General features: G+C 41.2%; 1 protein-coding gene across 1 annotated transcript in view; it reads right to left on the bottom strand.

Annotated features, from left to right (window-relative positions):
* Positions 1–2,684: 2,684 nt before the first annotated feature.
* The window catches only part of SLC30A2 (solute carrier family 30 member 2), a 36,033-nt gene continuing 16,355 nt past the window's right edge, over positions 2,685–22,362 (bottom strand). Inside the window, exons 4-8 of the mRNA XM_039357259.1 lie at positions 19,285–19,438; positions 10,013–10,184; positions 7,745–7,850; positions 5,906–6,040; positions 2,685–4,742 (exon numbers count right to left, since the gene is read on the bottom strand). Coding sequence (XP_039213193.1) covers positions 4,597–4,742; positions 5,906–6,040; positions 7,745–7,850; positions 10,013–10,184; positions 19,285–19,438 — 713 coding nt within the window. The 3' untranslated portion in view covers positions 2,685–4,596. The remainder of the gene's footprint in view (positions 4,743–5,905; positions 6,041–7,744; positions 7,851–10,012; positions 10,185–19,284; positions 19,439–22,362) is intronic.

Genomic DNA, 22,362 nt, shown 5'->3' with positions numbered 1-22,362 from the left:
GAGCGTGAGCACGCATGCCAGGACCTAAAAGATGGTGAACTATGCCTGGGCAGGGCAAGGCCAGAGGAAACTCTGGTGAAGGTCCCTAGCGGTCCTGACGTGCAAATCAGTCGTCCGACCTGGATATAGGGGCGAAAGACTAATCGAACCATCTAGTAGCTGGTTCCCTCCGAAGTTTCCCTCAGGATAGGGAATGTGATTTATGACCATTAATTGGAAGAGGGAATTGTGCTTTGATACTATGTGCCCAGGGGAGGAGAATTCTGGTTTTGGCTTCGATTATGCAAGGCTGATATTATGCTACTCAAATAAAAGATTCTTTAAGGCAGTGGTTCTCAAACTTTTTAATGCCACGACCCCCAACCAGTCGTAAGTCGAGGACTACTCAACCGGTCGTAAGTCGAGGACTACTCAACTGGTGCAGCACCGTTTGCAGAATGGGACTTTTGGCGGGCTCAGCAGGGCAGAGACAGCCTGGACAATTCCTATTGGCTTTTGAAAGCCAATAGAATTAGACTCTATTCAAGAGAGTCTATTCTATTGGCTTTCAAAAACCAATAGAATAAAAGGGAGTAGCGCAGCTAAGGAAAAGGGGAAAAAATGGCGGACTGCGTTGTTTGGCGACCCCCGTGAAATGGTCGTTCGACCCCAAATGGGGTCCCGACCCACAGGTTGAGAACCACTGCTTTAAGGTAAACAATGCCTCAAAGTTCTTTTGAAGAGTTTCATCTGTCGGAACCATGACACATAATTACATTGATAAAAATAATATTGGACCTAATCTAATACAGGTAGTCCTCAATTTACGACCACAATTGAACCCAAAAGTTATGATGTTAAGCAAGACCGTTGTTAAGTGAGTTTGGCCTCATTTTATGACCTTTCTTGCCCCAGTTGTTATGTGAATCACTGCAGTTGTTAAGTTAGTAACATGGTTGCTAAGTGAATCTGGCTTCCCCATTGACTTTGCTTCTCAAAGGGTCACAAATGGGGATTGCATGACCCCGGGACCGTCAGAAGTATGAACCAGTTGCCAAGCATCCAAATTCTGATCACGTGACCATGGGAATGCTGCAACGGTCGTAAGTGTGAATAACGTAAGTCACTTTTTTCAGCCCTGTTGTAGCTTTTAACAGTCATTAAATGAACCGTTGTTAAGTCGAGGATTACCTGTAGGGATTATCACTCTCTCTAAGCCATTTTTAATATGGCAGCCCTACCAGCCTTCTGTGCAGGTTGTTATTCTAAGGCAGTGGTTCTCAACCTTTTTAATGCCGCGACCTCCAACCAGTTGTAAGTCGAGGACTACTCAACTGGTCGTAAGTCGAGGATTACTCAACTGGTGCAGCACCGTTTGCAGAATGGGACTTTTGGCGGGCTCAGCAGGGCAGAGACAGCCTGGACAATTCCTATGGGCTTTTGAAAGCCAATAGAATTAGACTCCATTCAAGAGAGTCTATTCTATTGGCTTTCAAAAGCCAATAGAATAAAAGGGAGTAGCACAGCTAAGGAAAAGGGGGAAAAAATGGCAGACTGCGTTGTTTGGCGACCCCTGTGAAGTGGTCGTTCGACCCCAAATGGGGTTCCGACCCACAGGTTGAGAACCACTATTCTAAGGAATTCTTGAGATAAAGTAGGTGAAAGGCTTTTAATGTTACTAGCTTCAAAATATAATAGCAGTAATTAAAGCAACATATTTTTGTTCCTCTCTTACAATCATGAACCAGAAGTCAAAATGGAAATGCCAAAAGAAGAATAAAACTGCAGGAAGTTTATTCAGTGCTACTGGTTAGCAGATGGAGATATAAAGGGGATCCTGACCCCAATTTAATTCACTTTCCCTGTGCCTACCTGCAAGAGGAAATCAAGAGTGTCTGCAACCCAAGTTATATAAATCTCTAATGCCCTCAAGTGGTTGGCTGGAGGATTCAGATTAGGGTTCCATCTGTAAGAGCATTGCTTTAAAAGACAAATTTGATTCTTGTGTTCTATAGGCTTGTACAAACCATGCAAAATTCGATTTCAATAATCAGCTCAAATGAATCCAACTCAACTGTTTTCAATTGAATAGAAAAAATTATTTGGAGAGATTGTTCAAATTAGTTGCCCAAATCCAATTATTGGATTTGAATTTCTGAATCAGTTGGAAAAATAACATTACCGTACATATATAAAAGCATCTGAAATGGTCTGTATCATTTCAGAGTTTCAGTTTCATTCCAAAGCAATTCAGAGATTTAATCAAATGGTTTTCAAATCAGATGTCCAAACTGAACGTTCACCCATAGTAACGGTTCATACAGACATAGCATGTTCATCACCAGTGCACAATTGCATCTGAAATTCTATCTTACTTTGCTCCATACCATAAATTGTTTTATCCATTTTGAATCTTTCTAATAACTGTAAATGGGAAAACTTTCAGGTGTGAACAAGCAGATGCACAGATGTAAAGTCCAAAGTAGCTACTTGATTGTTCTCTACCCATAATACAGGAACAATAAAATAGCTACTTTGAACTCTACAGGTGTCGGTCTGGGTCTGTCTAACAAAACCCACTGAGTACTGCATCCTTCTGCTATTGTTCTTCTTCTATGATATGCTTCTTGAACTGAGATCCATAAGGATACAACCTTGGTTTATATCTATTCCATATGCTCAGTATGATACATGTAATAAAATGATTTTTGAAATTCACATTAACTTTATTGTACCGTAAATATCCATAGCATCCAAATCTCAGGACATGACCGTCTTACTCTAAAAGTCTCTTATTTTTCAGCCACATTCATTCTTTCACCCAGACCAAATAACAAGCAGCAAAATGCAATTTCAAATCTGGTTAAACCCAATCTTCTACTTTCATATGCATTTTGTAACACCTAAACTCGTGGGTTTTTTCCCTTGCCATATAAATTTAGATTTATCTTTTTGTCAGTGTTTAAATGGAACATCGGTTGTCAAAACAGGGATTGTCTGTAACAAAAACATCATTTGTGGCAAAACATTCATTTTTATCAGATTTGCCCCAATAGTGTGAATTTTATTTTCTCCCATCTTAACTTGTCTTTCTTAATTGCATTATGTGTCCTAGTTATTTTCAAGTAATATATAATTCATATTTGTCAGAGTAATACCCAAGTATTTTACTTTTTTCTCAATCTTAAAACCAGTTGCCTCCATAATTTCTATTTGATTTTCTAATTTTAATATTTTTAACACCTTTGTCTTCTGATTATTAATCTTAAAACCTGCTAAAAATGTAGTCCATTTTTCCCATTAGTAGTTCTACTCCCTCTAGTGGATCTTTTAAAATTAACACCAAATCACCTGCAAATGTCCAGAACTTTTACATTTCTGTTTTAATCTTAACTTCCATAATTCTCTCAGCCTGTTTTACGTCTCTTTCAGTACTTCCAGAACTGAATTATTTCAATATAAGATTATTGAGTTAAGACTACAATATGCACAGAGCTAGAAATATTCAAGACTATTGACCATGGAGGAATGTTTGGTGAAATTTGACAGAACTTGCTAAGATAGATAAATTAACTGTTTTATTAGAGAAAAGACACTATTTACATTTATTGGCGATTGGCAAACATCATATGGATTTTTTTGCATAAAAATAAAAGAACTGAATGTATGATTTAGGGCTTTGATGATTAGACAGGAAAGATTATAGAAAGAACAGCATCATGAAATATCTTTAGAGAGAGAGGTTGAAATGTAATAACTGCTATGAAGAGGATTGGAAACCAGTTCTTTGTATCTTTTTCTTTCTTTTTTTAAATTTGTTTTCTTGCACTTTCTTTCTTTCCTTTTTCCTTCTTTACTTTATATTAGTTTGTGTTAGTTTTTTTTCTTTTTCAAAAGCTTCAATAAAAATTATATAAAAATTAACTGCAATAGTTCCAAAGTGAGCATCAAATAGGCTTGTGAGGGACTTTCAGTTGGAGGCAAAAAGAAGCTTCAGTTGAAGGTACGATTCACCACTCATCTGCAAGTCCTTAAACCAAATGCATTTATCCTAGGATCACACAGAGATGGGCAAAGCTAAGATGTTACAGAGAGGTACTCAATTTGTGTTCATTTAAATTTTAAAATGGTCCTAAGCATCTTCTGGTTCTAGACCTCTAAAAGTAGTGAATATAAGGTTGTGCTTATTGTATGAAATTAAAACTTGAGAGATGCTTTAAGAAGTCCTGCCTAGTAGGCAGATATGGAATGACGCATAAAGCAGATGCCGTAACTACATAAATAAATAGACAGGAAATTCCTGTCATTTTATTTGTTATTATAAAACAGGAAGGAAGGAAGTAAAGAAGGCAGGAAGGAAGGAAGGAAGACAGGAAGGAAGGAAGGAAGGAAGGAAGGAAGGAAGGAAGGAAGGAAGGAAGGAAGGAAGGAAGGAAGGAAGAGAAAATAAGGTTTTTGGCTTCATTTCAAACAAGTTAAGAATTGCACTTTCAACTGGATGATTCCAGAAGGATTTAGGCACAAGGAATCAGTAAGTCGGGTTACACTTAGAATACTTTGAGGTAGCAGCTTTAACATGGCTGAACATACATCTCCAGCTGACTTGGCGACAGTGGATCAGTCTGTGGGGCTCTGGCATTTTTGGCAATCCTTCATGTCCTCCGAATAGTTCTCTATCTGGATTGTGGTTGTGTGAAAATCGAAAGCTTTCTGCAGTCGGCAGCTGGCTTCTTTCAAGACAGTCTGGGCATCGGCATCTTTATCTGGGACAGAAATGACAGAGCTGAGGGACAAGGATTAGAGACGGTGGGGAAACTGAAGTCTCCACCCCTTTCAAAAGCCAGTCCTCAGGAGCGGATACGGATGGTTCTAATTTAGTCTGGGCCTGCTTCAAAAATTATTTGGAAAAATTGCTTTAGGTCTTATGGCAGGGGTCTTCAAACTTGGCCCTTTTATGACTTGTGGACTTCAACTCCCAGAATTCCTCAGCCAAGCAAGTGTGCCTGGCTGAGGAATTCTGGGAGTTGAAGTCCACAAGTCATAAAAGGGCCAAGTTTGAAGACCCCTGTCTTATGGAAACGCAAGCACAGCACTTCTTTAATATTTTTAACTTCTTTAACATTCTTAACAGCCACACAACTTTGTTCAGACATAAACTGAAAGAAATACCTCATGAGAGTTGCCTTAAAACAGTGAACAGTGACACTGTTTTGCCAGCCTTGGTCAGAAGCTTGAAAAAGTGGGGCTACTTTAATGAATCTTAGGTGAGAGTCAAAATATTTCTCAGTGATGTCCACAGAGTGCAGTCCTAACTGACTCAGGCTGGTGTAGCATCCAACAGGCCATTAAGGTAGCCCTTTTCAGGTAAAGCTTAATTCTGCTGACTTTAGAGAAATATTTCAGGAGTTTTCTTGGCTACATCATAAAGGTAGTCCTCGTCTTATCATCTTAGCGACGGTTCAAAGTACAATGGGGCTGAGAAAGGTTACTAGTAGCCAGTTCTCATGTCTATCGCAGCATCCCATAGTAGTGGGATCAAAATTTGAAAACTGGTATTTATGACAGTTGCAGCATCCTGGGGTCATGTGATCATCATTTGGAATCTTTTAGCTTCCAACAAGCAAGGGGAAAACCAAATTCACTTAATGACCACATGATCCACTCAACAACTGCAGTAATTCACTTAACAACTATGGCAAGAAAGATCATAAAATTGGTACGATTTATTTAACAACTTAGCAATTTAAAGAGATGTGGACTTCATCATGCTGGCTGGGAGAATTTTGGGAGTTGAAGTCCACACATTTTCAAGTTCCTACCATTGAGAAACACTGAACTAGAATTATTGTGGGGTGCCTGGGTCCGTTGACTTTGTTCCAGAATGATGCAAATCCTAAGCTTGCCTCTCACTATCGTGTAAACTTACTGATTGCGATATGGACCGACAGGACCGGCTGAGACACTGTTAGAGCCCAGATGTGGAGGCTGTGGATTGCTTTCACTCCACTTATGGACAGCAGGATAGTCTTCACATCATTGAAATCGATGCTTTTCGGAGTACCTATACAACAATATGGAGGAAATGGAAGAAATGAGTCAAAACGGGATGCAAAGGCTCTCGCAGTTCTAGATCTCTTTCACACTTCTAGCTTCCTATCTTGGATGACTCAGTTGCTTAAATAATGGAGCCTTCAGGGTCTGTTTCAGCTGCGAAATCATCTTCTTTTCTTGGTGACTCTACGAGTCTTCCCATCTGAGCAGAAGCTGGGCAAGACCTTCTTTAACTGAATTTTTAATTTATATCAGGCATTATTTTTCTTCAAACTAGCTTTCAGTACCCAGCAATAGAGAGGCTTAGGTAAAGTATAACTTTAGATGCTGTTTTATATATTGATTATATGAGCCGAGGTGGCGCAGCAGTTAGGGTGCAGTACTGCAGGCCACTTTAGCTGACTGTGTTCAGCAGGTCAGCGGTTCAAATCTCACTGGCTCAAGGTTGACTCAGCCTTCCATCCTTCCGGGGTAGGTAAAATGAGGACCCAGATTGTTGGGGGCAATGTAAATATATATATACATTGCTTACTGGTGTACACCGCTTAGAGAGTGCTTGCACTTAAAGCGGTATATAAGTCTCATAAATAAATACTGTATATCGCCCCCCCCCCTTTGAGGGAAATGAGCGATACAGAAACATGAAAAATAAAAAAGTAAGTAAATAAATAAATCAATAGTAAATAGCATAGCATTGCCCAGCATGAATTGACAGGATGAGCTAAACGTCTTATCAAATTAAATTAACATCACTGCAGTTTAAGTGGATGGTATGGCTTTCTGACTTATAATAGCTTCCCTTTTCTAGAATTCAGCTCTTTGGAGTTGGATTAGCAAGCCGCTCCAAATGGGTGGGGATCCAGTTTGGGGAGTCCTCGGTGCACCCGGAGCTTGGTTGTTTTCTTGCAGACATTTCATTACCTAACCTGCATAACATTATCAGTGCACTGATGAGTACTGATGCTATAATCTAGCTTGGGTATTGAACCATCTGCATGAAAACAACCAAGCTCAAAGAGCACCAAGCCCTCATTTTAACCCTGAGCTACAAATATTCTCCTTTAAGATCCTATATGATTTCCTTCTGGGATAATCTTTGCAAATGACTTTCTGAAACTCACTGGGGGATGGGAAGAGGGATGGGAAGGCTCCTATCTTTCCAGTTGGAAGACCAAGGTAGGGAGCAATGCACACTGCAGATGTGTGTGTAGCATCTAGCTGTGGGGAGGGACCTGGTTTCATAACAATCTGTGATGCATTTCTGACACTTGGCAACTAGTGTTGTGAAAGCACTAAAGAAGCTTGTAATGGCAAACGCAGGGTTTCTCCTTTGGGTGCCCCAAAGCTGATTTTCCAAAAGGCAACTGGACTTTGTTTTTTCCCCCTTGAAAATGTTTTTCTTCTTACCCAAGAAGCTTCTTCAGTTCTGACTGAATGGTGGGGAATGGAAAGTGGTCTTTTCTTTGCAGTTAGGACTGAAGAAGCTTCTTGATGAGAAGCAAAATGTTTTCAAGGAAAAAAGGAAAGTTCAGTTGCCTTTTGGAAAAGCACTTTTGGAACAACCATGAGCTGGACAATGGAGAATCTCCATAGACATTTCTCCTCTGGGTGGCGTCTGTCCTACTTTTATTATTCCTACTCTATCATACAAGCCTGCTGTCTTCAAAGTCCAACCTAACGCTCTCAAGCCCATCTCCCAGCCCAAGGAAATGACCTTCCATCAGCACCCGGATAACATCTCGGAGGATGCTCAACGTTGTTCCAAGGACCAGGATGGAAAACACAAAGGTACAGATAGGATCCACATATTTATATTCTGGCTAGAAAGAGAAGAAAATAATCCATCAGTCTTCCTCTCTTGGTTCAAGGACAGAGTCCCTTTCTAGCATCTGTTTGGCATTTACTTCATCAGTGAGTGACAGCTGATGTCTACTAGCAGCATTCTTACCCCGGGGTAGAAGCACCCATGGCCTTCCTAAGGTTGGGCTCCACCTCCTGTCACACTCAGTCAGCATGGCTGTAAAGAGTAGAAATCATAACTTCTCCTCTCCTGTGGAGAGCCAGCGGCTTCCGGTTCTGTTTTAGGACTAGTAATTCAACCACAGAAGAGATGGCTGCATAGGAACAGGAGGATCATTGCCTTCTTATTAAATCAGGGAACAGGCAACCTGAGGTCCATATGCAGCCTCCAGCTTGTGACATTTCAGCAGCCAAATCCACACTGCCAAAATCTGACAACAAAGTAACTACAGGTAGTCCTCAACTTACGATCACAATTGAGCTCAAAAATTTTGTGGTTAAGCAAGACCAGGGGTAGGCAACCTTGGCTCTTTTATGACTCGTGGACTTCAACTCCCAGAATTCCTGAGCCAGCCATGCTGAGGGGAAAGGGAGAGGTTTCCAAGCTGAGCCATGCTGGCTCAGGGATTCTGGGAGTTGAAGTCCACGAGTCATGAAGGGGCCAAGTTGAGGACCCCTGATATAGTGCAGGGATAGGCAACCTTGGCTCTTTTATGACTCGTGGACTTCAACTCCCAGAATTCCTGAGCCAGCCATGCTGAGGGGAAAGGGAGAGGTTTCCATGCTGAGCCATGCTGGCTCAGGGATTCTGGGAGTTGAAGTCCACGAGTCATGAAGGGGCCAAGTTGAGGACCCCTGATATGGTGCAGGGATAGGCAACCTTGGCTGTTTTATGACTTGTAGACTTCAACTCCCAGAATTCCTGAGCCAGCCATGCTGAGGGGAAAGGGAGAGGTTTCCAGGCTGAGCCATGCTGGCTCAGGAATTCTGGGAGTTGAAGTCCACCAGTCATGAAGGGAGCCAAGGTTTCCTACCCCTATTCTAAGTCCTCCTGTTCTAAGCGGTGAGCCTCCTATACCAGGAGTAGGCAACCTTGGCTCTTTTATGACTCGTGGACTTCAACTCCCAGAATTCCTGAGCCAGCATGGCTCAGCTTGGAAACCTCTCCCTTTCCTCTCAGCATGGCTGGCTCAGGAATTCTGGGAGTTGAAGTCCACGAGTCAGAAAAGAGCCAAGGCTGCCTACCCCTGAGCAAGACAGTTGTTAAAGTCAGTTTGCCCTGTCTTATGACTTTTCTTACCACAGGTGGTAAGTAAATCACTACAGTGATCTACAGAGATTCTCAGTCATCCAGGTCCTGGTTGTCTCAAAGGTGCTTTCTTCAAAGGCCACTGGATGTTGGTATTTTTCCCTGAAGAAGACTTTTCGCTTCTCATCCAAGGAGCTTCATTCAGTCAAAACTGAAGAAGCTCGTTGGACGAGAAGCGAGACGTCTTCCTCACGGAAAAAAAACAATGTCCAGTGGCCTTTGGAGAAAGCACCTTTGAGACAATCACTACAGTTTTAAGTTAGTAACATGATCAACTGAATCTGGCTTCCCCATTGACTCTGTTTGTCAGAAGGTCACCACAGGTGTCTGAAGTTTGATCAGATGACCATGGGGATGCTGCAACCGTTGTTAAGTGTGAAAAAACTGTCATAAGTCACTTTTTTCTGTGCCTTTGTAACTTTGAACTGTCACGAAACAAATGATTATAAGTTGAGGACTATCTCTGCCCCTACTTCCTCAAATTAAGTTGTGAGAAGGAGATATGAAGTGGGAAGTCCCTGGCAGTCTCAAAACTCTTTGATAATCCTACAGCAGGGGTCTTCAAGCTTGGCCCTTTTATGACTTGTGGACTTCAACTCCCAGAATTCTTCAGCCAGGCATGTGTGCCTGGCTGAGGAGTTCTGGCAGTTGAAGTCCACAAGTCATAAAAGGGCCAAACTTGAAGACCCCTGTCCTACAGGATGAAGGAGTTTGACCTAACTAGCTTTATACATATTTCCATTTCTTGCTTTGAGCTTATGTCCCACTAATCAGGATTACAATGAAAGATTGATCCTAGTAGTCCCATAAACTGTTGGGGACTATTCTATGATTGAGAGGGAAAAAAAATAATCTTTCTGTTGGAACTCTTACCTTGAAGTAGATTATGATGGCGGCCACCAAGACTCCAATGCTTTGCACGAGATCTCCAACAACGTGGATAAATGCAGCTCGCACACTAGTATTTTGTGTCCCCTCCTTGTGACTGTGACTGTGACCATGATGGCTATGACCGTGTCCTGATTGGTGTAGGATAATGCCCATCCTATAGAAAAATATTAATAAAGAGCCAGTTGTAAACAGCACAGTAATTAAGAGGCTGGGACTGGACCAAGGAAATGTCTGTTTTTCAATTTTGACCAGACTAGGAAACTAATGCCATGTAGGTCAGTGCTACTTTTAATATAGGTAGTCCTCGACCACAATTGAGCCCAAAATTTCTGTTGCTAAGCGAATTTGGCCTTGTTTTCTTGCCACAGTTGTTAAATGAATCACTGCAGTTGTTAATAACACAGTTGTTAAGTGAAACTGGCTTCCCCATTGACTTTGTTAGGTCGCAAAAGAGGATCACCTGCAATCATCATAAACACAAGTCAGGTGCCAAGCGTCTGAATTTTGATCATGCGACCCTGGGGATGTTGCAATGGTTATAAGTATGAAAAGCGGTCATGTCCCTTCTTTCAGTGCTGCTGTAACTTTGAACCATCACTAAACAAACTGTTGTAAGTCAAATAATGATGATAATAATAATAATAATAATAATAATAATAATAATAATAATAATAATAATAATAATAATAATAAAGTTGGAAGGGACCTTGGAGGTCATCGAGTCCAACCCCCTGCTCAGGCAGGAAACCCTACCACATTTCAGATAAATGACTGTTACCTTGATGTGGTTGTGGGGCTTGTGTACTCTGAGGAAGATGAGAGCTATGCCAGAGGTTCAACCATACTGGACAGGTCTCATCAGGAGTCAGACAAAGAGTGTCTCTCCCATAAAAAATATGGTGAGACGTAAATTGCAGAATGCCATACCGGCTCGGACGTCGCCCGGGTTAACAAGGTCCGTGCTAGATATTGGAGTTCCTGGATATCTGGTGAAAAATGGGTTACAGGACTCAGGACTGTTGGCTGAGCAACCAGGGCCAGCAGCTGCAGAACTACTGGAAGAAAAGGTGTTTACCCGTCACAGATACACAGTGATTGAAAACAAAGAAATAATGATCTGTTACTACAGATCAAGTCCAACAAGAAGAGGATATCTAAAACGAATGCACCAGTTCTGGAAAGAACAACATCCAGAATCAGAAATAACAGAACAGAGACTAGCAGATCAACGCCGATTTATAACACGAAATAAAGTATTCACAGAAACAGAATTGGACGAACTGCAAAGGTTTACCCAGGGCAAAGAAATCAAAGCCTTACCAGAAGTAATTCAGAATGTAGAGGCAAACCAGGGGGAGTTGGCAGTGAAGGAATCCAGCAGAGATATACAACTGTTCTCATTTGGAAACCAGGCACCTCTTCCTCAGGAAGAACAAAACCCTCTAACTAAAGAAATAAAAGAATTGAAACAAAGAATAACTGAGCATCTAGAACAGCACAAAAACAACAGAATAAGACTACCTGCATTGAAGCTTGTTCCAAAGAAACAGCTAGCACAAGCATTAAAAGATGCAAATACTGCAATATCAAGTATAAGCACCAATTCACTGCAAGAAACAAACCAACTAATGTACAGCACAGCTGCAGTTATAACAGAATATCTGGGATGCAAAATCAACAAAAAAGAAAAACAAACAAACAGTGCACCAGAAAAATGGAAGGTTAGACTAGAAAATAAGATCAGCAAGTTAAGATCACATGCAAGCAAGCTAGAACAGATGAAAGAAAAGAAGCTGAAGAACAAGAAGACCAAAGAATACCTAATCAAGAAATACCACTTAGAAACAAGGAAGATCAAGGAAGCACTGGAAATAATAAAGCAACAAATAACAGCTATAGCCAGGAAAATCAGTAGATATGAAGCTCGAATTGCAAACTATAGGCAGAACCTCCAATTTCAATCCAATCAGAAACGTTTCTACCAATCCATCAATGGAGAAACTGCAAGGAATCAGTCAGTACCTGACAAGGAAGAAACAGTGCAGTTCTGGAAGCAGATATGGGATAACCCAAAGAAATACAACAAGGATGCGGCTTGGTTAAAAGAGGTGGATGCAAATAAAACAGAAGTTGAAATGAAAGAACTAGTAATAACAACAAAAATGGTAGAAAAAAGAGCAAAGAAAATCAAAAATTGGTCAGCACCAGGTGAAGATGAACTGCATGGGTTTTGGTTGAAACATCTAACTGTTATACACCCACTCATTGCCAACAGTTCAACAATATACTACAAGGAAGAGAAATTGAAAAGTGGCTAACAACTGGGAAAACCTACCTAATAATGAAAAATCCAGCAAAAGGGGCAACACCAGGTAACTACAGGCCAATTACCTGCTTACCAACAACTTTCAAATTACTAACTGGTGTAGTAGCTGATGCAGTGCAACAGCATCTAGTTGAAAACAATCTCTTTCCACCTGAGCAGAAAGGAAACCGCCCCAATAGCAGAGGAACAAAAGATCAACTCCTAATAGACAAAATGATCTTGGAAAACTGCAAGAGAAGGAAGACCAACCTGAATGTGGCATGGATTGACTACAAAAAGGCATTTGACTCTCTGCCACATGATTGGATAATAAAGTGCCTAGAAATAACAGGAGTCAGTAGAAACATCAGAAAATTTGTGCAAAGATCGATGGCACAATGGAAGACACAGTTGCAGATCAATGGTGAGAGGCTGGGAGAGGTTAATATCAAGAGAGGAATATTTCAAGGAGATTCATTATCACCATTACTATTTGTTATTGCACTGTTTCCTCTGTCAACAATACTGAATAACTCAGGACATGGCTATCAAACATCAAAAACATCTGCCAGACTATCCCACCTCCTTTACATGGATGATCTGAAGCTGTATGGAAAAACATCATCTGAAATAGAATCGCTGCTCAACACTGTCCGTATATATAGCCAAGATATTGTAATGGAGTTTGGCTTGGACAAATGTGCCACACTTACTATCAAACAAGGAAAAATAATGAAAACTGAAGGAATCAAGATGCCCCACGAAAATAACATTAAGAGTCTGGATGAGGAAGAGTACTACAAATACTTGGGTATCCTTCAAGCTGACAACATCAAGCACACTGAAGTCAAGAAAAAGATTAGAGGTGAATACATCAAGAGAGTGAAGAAGATCTTAAAATCCAAACTCAATGGAGGAAATACCATAAAGGCAATCAACACCTGGGCAATCCCAGTCATTAGGTACACAGCTGGAATAGTGGACTGGACTCAAGCAGAACTAAAAGCAATGGATAGGCAGACCAGAAAAATAATGACAATGAATCATGCCCTTCATCCACGCAGTGACATTGATAGACTTTATCTACCAAGGCAAATAGGTGGGCGTGGAATGCTACAAGTACATCAGATGGTTGAAGAAGAAAAAATGGCTTTGGAAGAATATCTGAAGAACAATGATGAAGATGCACTGAAATTAGTATATCAGGAAGGCTTACTAACTACTGGAGAGACCAAACTGGCCTACAAGAAAGACCAAATGAAGAACAGAATAGAGGCATGGGAAGACAAAGCACTACATGGCCAATACATGAAAAAAATAGCTGGGAAAGCAGATAATAATAAAACCTGGCAATGGCTAAGAGCAGGAAAATTGAAGAAAGAGACCGAGGGACTAATTCTGGCTGCACAAGACCAAGCCTTAAGGACAAATGCATACAAAGTCAAAATTGAGAAGACAGCAACAGACAGTAAGTGCCGCCTATGCAAAGAAGCTGAAGAAACAGTGGACCACTTGGTAAGCTGTTGCAAGAAGATTGCACAGACTGATTACAAGCAGCGGCATGACAAAGTAGCAACAATGGTGCATTGGAAGATCTGCAAAAAATATCATTTGCCTGTAAGCAAAAACTGGTGGGATCATAAAATAGAGAAAGTCATAGAAAATGATAAAATTAAACTGCTCTGGGACTTCAGAATTCAGACAGACAAGCACCTGCAACATAACACCCCAGACTTAACAATTGTCGATAAGAAAGACAAAAAAGTCTGGATAGTGGACGTGGCAGTGCCTGGAGACAGCAGAATAGAAGAGAAAGAACTGGAGAAGATAACAAAATACAAAGACCTACAAATAGAAATAGAAAGACTGTGGCAAAAGCAAGCAAGGGTAGTACCAATAGTCATAGGCTCCTTGGGTGCAATCCCAAAACAACTGGAGCACCACTTGAACACCATTGGCATTGACAAATTCGCTATTAGTCAATTGCAAAAGGCGGCCTTATTAGGAACTGCTTCCATCCTGCGACGATATCTGTAATACCATCAAACATCCACATCTGCCTATCCCAGGTCCTGGGTAAGGACTCGATAGGTAGACAAAATGCCAAATCCAGTCTGAACATCTGGCTGACTGTGCGATGATCGATAATAAAGTTGGAAGGGACCTTGGAGGTCATCAAGTCCAACCTCCTGCTCAGGCAGGAAACCCTACATCATTTCAGATAAATGACTGTCCAGTCTCTTCTTAAAAACTTCCAGTGTTGGAGCATGCACCGCTTCTGGAGGCAGCTTGTTCCACTGGTTAATTGTTCTCACTGTCAGGAAGTTTCTCCTTAGTTCTAGGTTGCTTCTCTCCTTGATTAGTTTCCATCCGTTGCTTCTTGTCCTGCCTTCGGGGGCCTTGGAGAATAGCTTGACTCTCTCTTCTTTGGGGCAGCCCCTGAGATATTGGAACACAGCTATCATGTCCCCCCTCGTCCTTCTCTTCATTAAACTAGACATACCCAATTCCAGCAACTGTTCCTCATATGTTTTAGTTTCCAGTCCCCTAATCATCTTTGTTGCTCTTCTCTGTACTCTATCTAGAGTCTCAACATCTTTTTTACATCGTGGTGACCAAAACTGGATGCAGTATTCCAAGTGTGGCCTTACCAAGGCATTATAAAGTGGTATTAATACTTCACGTGATCTTGATTCTATCCCTCTGTTATTATAACAGGGGTCCCCAACTCCTGGTCCGTGGACCAGTACCGGGCCGCGGCATGCCAGCAATCGGGCCAGCCCATCCACGAGATGCAGGCAGAACACAAAACCATGCACCCTTCGCTCTGCGGAAAACCTCCTCTCCACGGAACCGGTCCCCAACCTTTTGGGCACCTCTGAATTATAGTATTATAGTAAAGCTATAATTACAGAATTTTGCAATCTGATTGCAGTTTGCCCCTCCTTCCCTTTATTTTCTAGTATTAGGCATGTCTGAGAAGTTTACTCCCATTACATTCTTGGCTTGGCTCAGGGCCTTTTATCCAGCTGTACTCTTAGTAGCACCTCTCTCCTCCCATCTTCAAAGCCATTCCCTCTGCCCTCTACAGAAGATCAATCAATCCTGGAACTTACTGTATCGCCCTCTCTCTCTCTGTGCAACATACCTCACTGAGATAAAATGAAGGGATGTCCCCCAGATATTTTATCTTGACCTTTCAGAGTAAGCAATGCAACAAATGGATTTTTTTTTTTAAATAGGACAAGATAAAGGCCACACAGATTCCTAATTCTTCTTGCCAATAAGGTATTCCTCATCTCTTTCTATCCAAGACTTAAGGAGGACATTTCATCCTGATCCCGTTTTTGCCCACAGTACGTCCACTTTCCACAGAGAGCAGCCATTACAACAAGAATCACAGGACTGGAGAAGATGAAACTGGCTGCTCACACACAGCCCGTTTGGAAGCAAAGGCACAAGGCGGAGAAAATCCTGAGGAGAAGTTGCTTCAGATCAGTGTTTATTAACCTCAGCAACGTCTGGACTTCAACTGGGGAATTCTGGGAGCTGAAATCCACACATCCTAAAAACTCCCAGAGCGACCCCATTGAGTTTGAAAGCTATCCATGACTGACTTAGGATACAGGTAGTCCTTGACTTATGACCACAACTGAGCCCCGAATTTCTGTTGCTAAGTGAGACAGCTGTTGAGTCTTGACCCATTATACCACCTTTCATGCCAATGTTCTTAAGTGAATTGCTGCAGATGTTAATTTAGTAACATGATTGGCTTCCCCATTCACTTTGCTTGTCAGAAGATCGCAAAAGCTGATCACATGACCCCGGAACACGGCAACCGTCACACACATGAACCACTTGCCAAGCATCCACACAGTTTGATTACGTGACCCCGGGGATGCTGCAACAGTCATAAGTGTGAAAAATAACCATAAGTCACTTTTTTCCAGTGCTATTGTAACTTTGAATGGTCACTAAAGAAATAGTTTTAAGTCAAGGATTATCTGTATTCGTTATTCTTGGCATCAACCAGAAGGGAAATGCAAGCTCACTGGGAATCAAATAGACACGTATACACCAGATAAAGTTGTCTCTCCAAGAAGCTAACCGGGGACTGTCAAAGACAGGCGTAGGCAACCTTGGCTCTTTTATGACTCGTGGACTTCCACTCCCAGAATTCCTGAGCCAGCATGGCTCAGCTTGGAAACCTCTCCCTTTCCCCTCAGCATGGCTGGCTCAGGAATTCTGGGAGTTGAAGTCCACGAGTCATAAAAGAGCCAAGGTTGCCTACCCCTGGTCTAAGATGAAGAAACAAAACCAGAAAGAGAATATCAGAGCCTATGCTTTGATCAAGCTTGTCCTCTTATTTAGAAGAACTGCCAGATTGTTTGGCTTTTGGACTTAAGAGTGGGAGGATTTGCTATCTTGATTGTTGGTATTCTTTTTTGTATCTGGCAACAAGCAAGCAAAAAAAGAATGGACAACCATTTGTCTGAAATGGTAGAGGGGTTCCCACTTAAGCAGGGGGTTGGAGTAGAAGACCTCCAAAGGTCCCTTTCAACTCTGTTATCCTGTTAAATCAATAAATAGCACGGGTCTTTTGTTAAGGTTAAGGACAAACAACAGGTAGTCCTTATAGGTAGATTATTTGCTTTGCAACAAAGTGAGTTGCAACAAGTCCTCACTTTTACAACTGTCTCAGGGTTCCCATGGTCACACGATCATGATCCAGGCACTTAGCATCTGGCTAGTAAGTATGATGGTGGCAGCATCCCCAGGGTCATGTGATTGCCATTTGTTGCCCTCTCAGCCAGAAAAGTCAATTGTCATGTCTCCGACAGATGAAACTCTTCAAAGAACTTCAAGGCATTGTTTACCTTAAAGGATCTTTATTCAAGTTGCATGGCATCTGCACCTACATGGTCGAAGCTGAAATCTGAATTCCCCTCCCCTGAGCACATAGTATCAAATTCCCTCCTCCAATTATCAGTCATAAATCACATTCTCCAATTAGTTTGAATTGCAGGCTTTCCCTCCTGTTCTCTAACCTGCCAATTCTTATCATCTCTTATTTCAAGCTCTGAATTCACACACTAGTACAATATTGTTATGTGTAACTAACTCCCACCACATTCCGCCTCCTCCCACAGCATCATCTAATTCTAAAAGTAAAGCACAAGAAAGAAAAAGGCTGCATCTTCATATGTTGCCAAAGCAAGAACATCCAATGTTAGCAGCATTGACATCAATGGGGAAACCAGATTTGCTTTATTACTGGGTGATTCACTTAATGACAGCGACAGAAAGATACTAAAAGTGGTCATAGTCACATGACTCACTTTAACAACTACTTTCACTTAGCAACAGATGTTCCAGTTCCAATTGTGTCCTAAGTCAAGAATGATGACGATGTTATCCATTCAATCAAGTCCAACTCTTGGGTGATTCTATGGGCCAGGTCTCTCCATATCTTCAATCTTGCATACTTCTTCTGAGTTTTTCTATGCTCTGACTGGTGTCAGTTTTGATGGTGTCCAGTTACCGTGTCCTTTGGCGGCCCGGTTTCTTTTTACCACTAACTCTTCCAAATGTAATTGCTTTCTCCAATGAATTTCCCCCCCGCATGACATGGCCAAAATAAGTGAGACGCAGTTATGTGATTTTGCCTTCTAGTGACATGTCTGGTGTTATGTGCTCCAGTACTTGCTTGTTGGTCTCCTCTGCTGTCCAAGGAAGTCAAGAACTACCTATACAAATTATCTTAGCTCTGCAGTTCTGTCCAGGGGTAAAGGGCTTCCTGTTCACAAATGGCCAGCACCAGATGAAGACCCTACTACACAATGTGTGTGTGTGTGTGAGAGAGAGAACTTTAATTCTTTGCCAGTTACTATAACTCAGATTCTGTACCACAAAATATATTGTGGTTCATTTCAGTGGAGATTTTGGCTGGGGACGGGCACAATACAATTGCAGAGATTGAGATCCAGGTTGGCAACACACAGAGGTGAAATTGTTCCAAGTTTCTTAATGGGCTTTTTGCCTTGTTTCCTTCCCCCTTTGTGGGGGTGTGCGCAGATAAGCAGTTTGCCGTTGGTTCGAGAAAGTGCTGGCTTCTAAACAAAGCACTGGGTTACAGCCACCTATTCCTTTATTGTTTTGTGGAGCCCAAAAGCATTTTTGTAGATAATAGCAGTGTTAGGACGTGACGCTTTACTTTGCATGTCTAGTACCCTTCCAGCTTTTCCCCAAATAAAAGAGCTTTAAAACTATCAGGAGCAGCAGAGAGTTTGACACACACTAAGGTTGATCTCTGGACTTGCACTAAAGATGCCTATAGCAGAGTTTCTGGCGAATACTTTTACTCCCACTCAATTATTTTAGCTGAATGGAATCAGAAGCCTTTCAAATGCCAAGCAGATCAAAGAGAAGCCCTACTGGGCCCATCTACAAAGAAGTTTCCATGTACAGAGAGTCCTCAACTTACAACAATTCATTAGTGACCATTCAAAGTTACAACGGCACTGAAAAATGTGAGTTAGGACCGTTTTTCACACTTACGACCCTTGCAGCATCCCCATGGTCATGTGATCAAAATTCAGACGCTTGGCAACTGACTCATTTTTATGACCGTTGCAGTGTCCTGTGATCAGCTTTGGTGACCTTCTGACAAGTAAAGTCAACGGGGAAGGCAGATTCACTTAACAACCGTGTTTCTAACTTAACTGGAGTGATTCATTTAACAATTGTGGCAAGAAAGGTTTGAAATGGGGGCAAAACTCATTTAACAAATGTCTCACTTAGCAACAGAAATGTTGGGCTCAATTGTAGTCATAAGTTGAGGACCCTAGCTGTATTGGCAGGATCAGGCTCCATCACCTGGTAAACTCTTGAGTTTTTCTTAAGGGTTTGGGGACGTTGTTCACAAATTATCCTGAATGTTCATACTTACATGATGTTTACAGCCACAGCACAGCCAGAAGTGATAAGCATGGCTTCGCCTTCTATCTCATAATTATCAGAAATCAGTCTCTCCACTGCTAGATAAACTAGCACACCAGTTACCACCCAGATTGAAAGAACAGACAGCAGGGCTCCCAAAATCTCTGCAGCAAAAATCAGAAAATTTTGGTTAGGCATTAAAAGTTGGAAAACTCCCAAGTTTTCACTGGCTGACTCACTCATCCCAGATATAATTAATAAAGAGCACCTCTGTCAAATACTCATGAACGGAATGTTCTTTCAACAAATCACTCATTCTGTCATTAAATGAAAGCGCAATTGATTCATTTCAGCCTAGCTGTTATCTGTGATCTTGGTTTGGTTTAGCTTATATGCAGTTAACTGGGGTATAATGATCAAACCACAATTGATTCAGTTTTCACATGAAGCCAAAGCTTAACAAATGATATTAATAACATATATAGGACAGCCTTGAGTTTTCAACTACTATGTTTTTACCGTTTTTTTTTCTTTTTTATACTTTCATAATTTTTTATAGTATAAACTGGCAAGAGTTGAGGAAGGAAGGAAGGAAGGAAGGAAGGAAGGAAGGAAGGAAGGAAGGAAGGAAGGAAGGAAGGAAGGAAGGAAGGAAGGAAGGAAGGAAAGAAAAGAGATGGGAGGGAGGGAGGGAGGGAGGGAGGGAGGGAGGGAGGGAGGAAGGAAGGAAGGAAGGAAGGAAGGAAGGAAGGAAGGAAGGGTTCAACTATGCATCAACTGAGAGTTGTGTTAAAGGGACAAATTAAAGTATCAGATTACAAGTTTCACGCACATCCTTGTACACAAATTCTGAGATTTGAAGGCATCTTTATTTCAGCCAATGCCTACAGTATGAGCATTGGTCTCTCAGGGAAGGCTAAGGAACCAATGGACAGGTGGTACTAAGGATCAGTGATCAATTGTGCTGCAGTTAAGTCACTAAAGCAGTGGTTCTCAACCTGTGGGTCGAGACCCCATTTGGGGTCGAACGACCATTTCACGGGGGTCGCCAAACAAGGCTGTCCGTCATTTTTTCCCCTTTTCTTTGGCCACGCCCCTGGCACCCGGTGATGTGTAAGTGGTTGGGGGTCACCACAACATGGGGAACTATATCATGGGGTCGCGGCATTAGAAAGGTTGAGAACCACTGCACTAAAGCATGCCTGTCGAGGAAATTCTGGGAGTTGAAGTACACACGTCTTATAATTGCCAAGATTGGGAACTTCTGCAGAAAGTACCTGCATAGTGTGTTTATGAATTTGTGATTAAACTATATAGGAACAGACTCAGGGAACTGGATGGATCCCTGGGGACAGATCAGCTAAAGGAAGTTCCTGAGCAAGAAAAAAATAAGGAATTAAACCAAAGGCATTGCTACTGTCACTAAGGACAAATGACCCAATTTAGGTTGCATTTCAGCCACTAAGTACCTACAAATTGTGTGTGTGTGTGTGTGTGTGTGTGTGTGTGTGTGTGTGATTGAAATATAAGCAAAAACATAAGGAACTGGCTGGATCACTGGAGACAGATCAGCTCCAGGCAAGAAACTGAGGACCAGGAAATAAAGACAAACATAAGAGGAAGTCAAAGAATTCAAACAAAGTCTATGTCTGTACTGGGAAGTCAACAGAAAATGTTGCCAATGTGCCAGCACCGCAAGCTGAGCAGGTGCAGAGAGAAAAGGTATGGGTTTTGTTCACACAACACATTAACCCTGGCTATTTTTGCACAGAACCTTCAACCAGCCAACTCTTCCAAGTTCATCAACCCCGCTAAATTTACAAGGCAACTAAGCAAACTGAAAGGTTAGCCTGCAGGAACAGGTAGCTAATCCAATTAAGTGTGTGCCTCATGAATGAACAGAGAGGAGTAATGTAGGTTGGAAGCCACAATCAGGAAACAGAGAAAACATAATGACGGAAAACTTAAAGACAGGCAAGATCTACAACAACAAGGTATTGACTTATCATGGTGGCCTTACTTACAAATCCAAACAAGATATGAGAAAGATCTAAAGACACCGGGATTTTATAAAGAACAGATAGAATTTGACCAAATATTCTTGAAAACAGATGAAAATTTGATTAAGAAACTTCATAGATTTCTGCTAAAATGGAAGACGGAAGAAGAAGAAGTAAAAGAGACAATGATAGTTTGGGCAAAAAACTTCGGATATTCTATAGACTTAGAAGCTTGGCAAAAGTTATGGGATAGAAATATTAAACTGATTAAAGCAGCTTCATATAAAGAAAACCTGTATAAACATGTTTTATAGATGGCACATGACACCAGTAAGGTTAGCGAAAATGTTTAAAAATGTTTCGAATAATTGTTGGAAATGTAAACAAAAGCCAGGTACCTATTACCATATCTGGTGGGTATGTCCTAGTGCAAAGAAATTTTGGTTTAAGATTCATATATGGCTGGAAAAGATAACTAAAATATAGATAGAATTTAAGCCAGAACTGTTTCTCTTAGGAATACTAGGATCTAACTATAGCAAAGAGATTGAGTATTTAATACTACATATATTGACAGCTGCGAGAATAGCATTTGCCCAATATTGGAAAAATGAGAATGTACCATCCATCAGAGGAGATCATAATTAGGAAAATCTTAGAATGTGCAGAAATGGACATACTAACCCTAGAGATTAAAGAGAAAGAAGATTCAGTTTATTTTAAAATATGGGAAAACCTTTATCAATGGTTAGCAACATGAGTTAATGAAAAACGACTGTGAAACTTATTAAGATGATTGATGTTTATTGATTAATTGACATGGTTATAATTATAGTTATTTTTGTTGACTTCAACTACCGTAATTTCCGGCGTATAAGACGACTCGGCGTATAAGATGATCCCTGACTTCGGAGCCGATTTGCATGCTTTAGAAAGTCGTCTTATACGCCGGAAAATACAGTATTTATTATTATATTAACTACTCCCAATGAACACTTGTATCCGGACAACAGTTTGTTTGCTAAAGCTTGAAATGTTATTGGGGGCAACCCCATTGTTGTACCTACCCCCATCCCAACCCCTTCCCT

Source organism: Crotalus tigris, unplaced genomic scaffold, assembly GCF_016545835.1.
Source record: "Crotalus tigris isolate CLP2741 ecotype Arizona unplaced genomic scaffold, ASM1654583v1 scf7180000018884.865410, whole genome shotgun sequence".
NCBI classification, from domain to species: Eukaryota; Metazoa; Chordata; class Lepidosauria; order Squamata; family Viperidae; genus Crotalus; species Crotalus tigris.
Note: the sequence above shows the minus strand (reverse complement) of the source record. Positions and strands in the feature narration are given on the sequence as shown.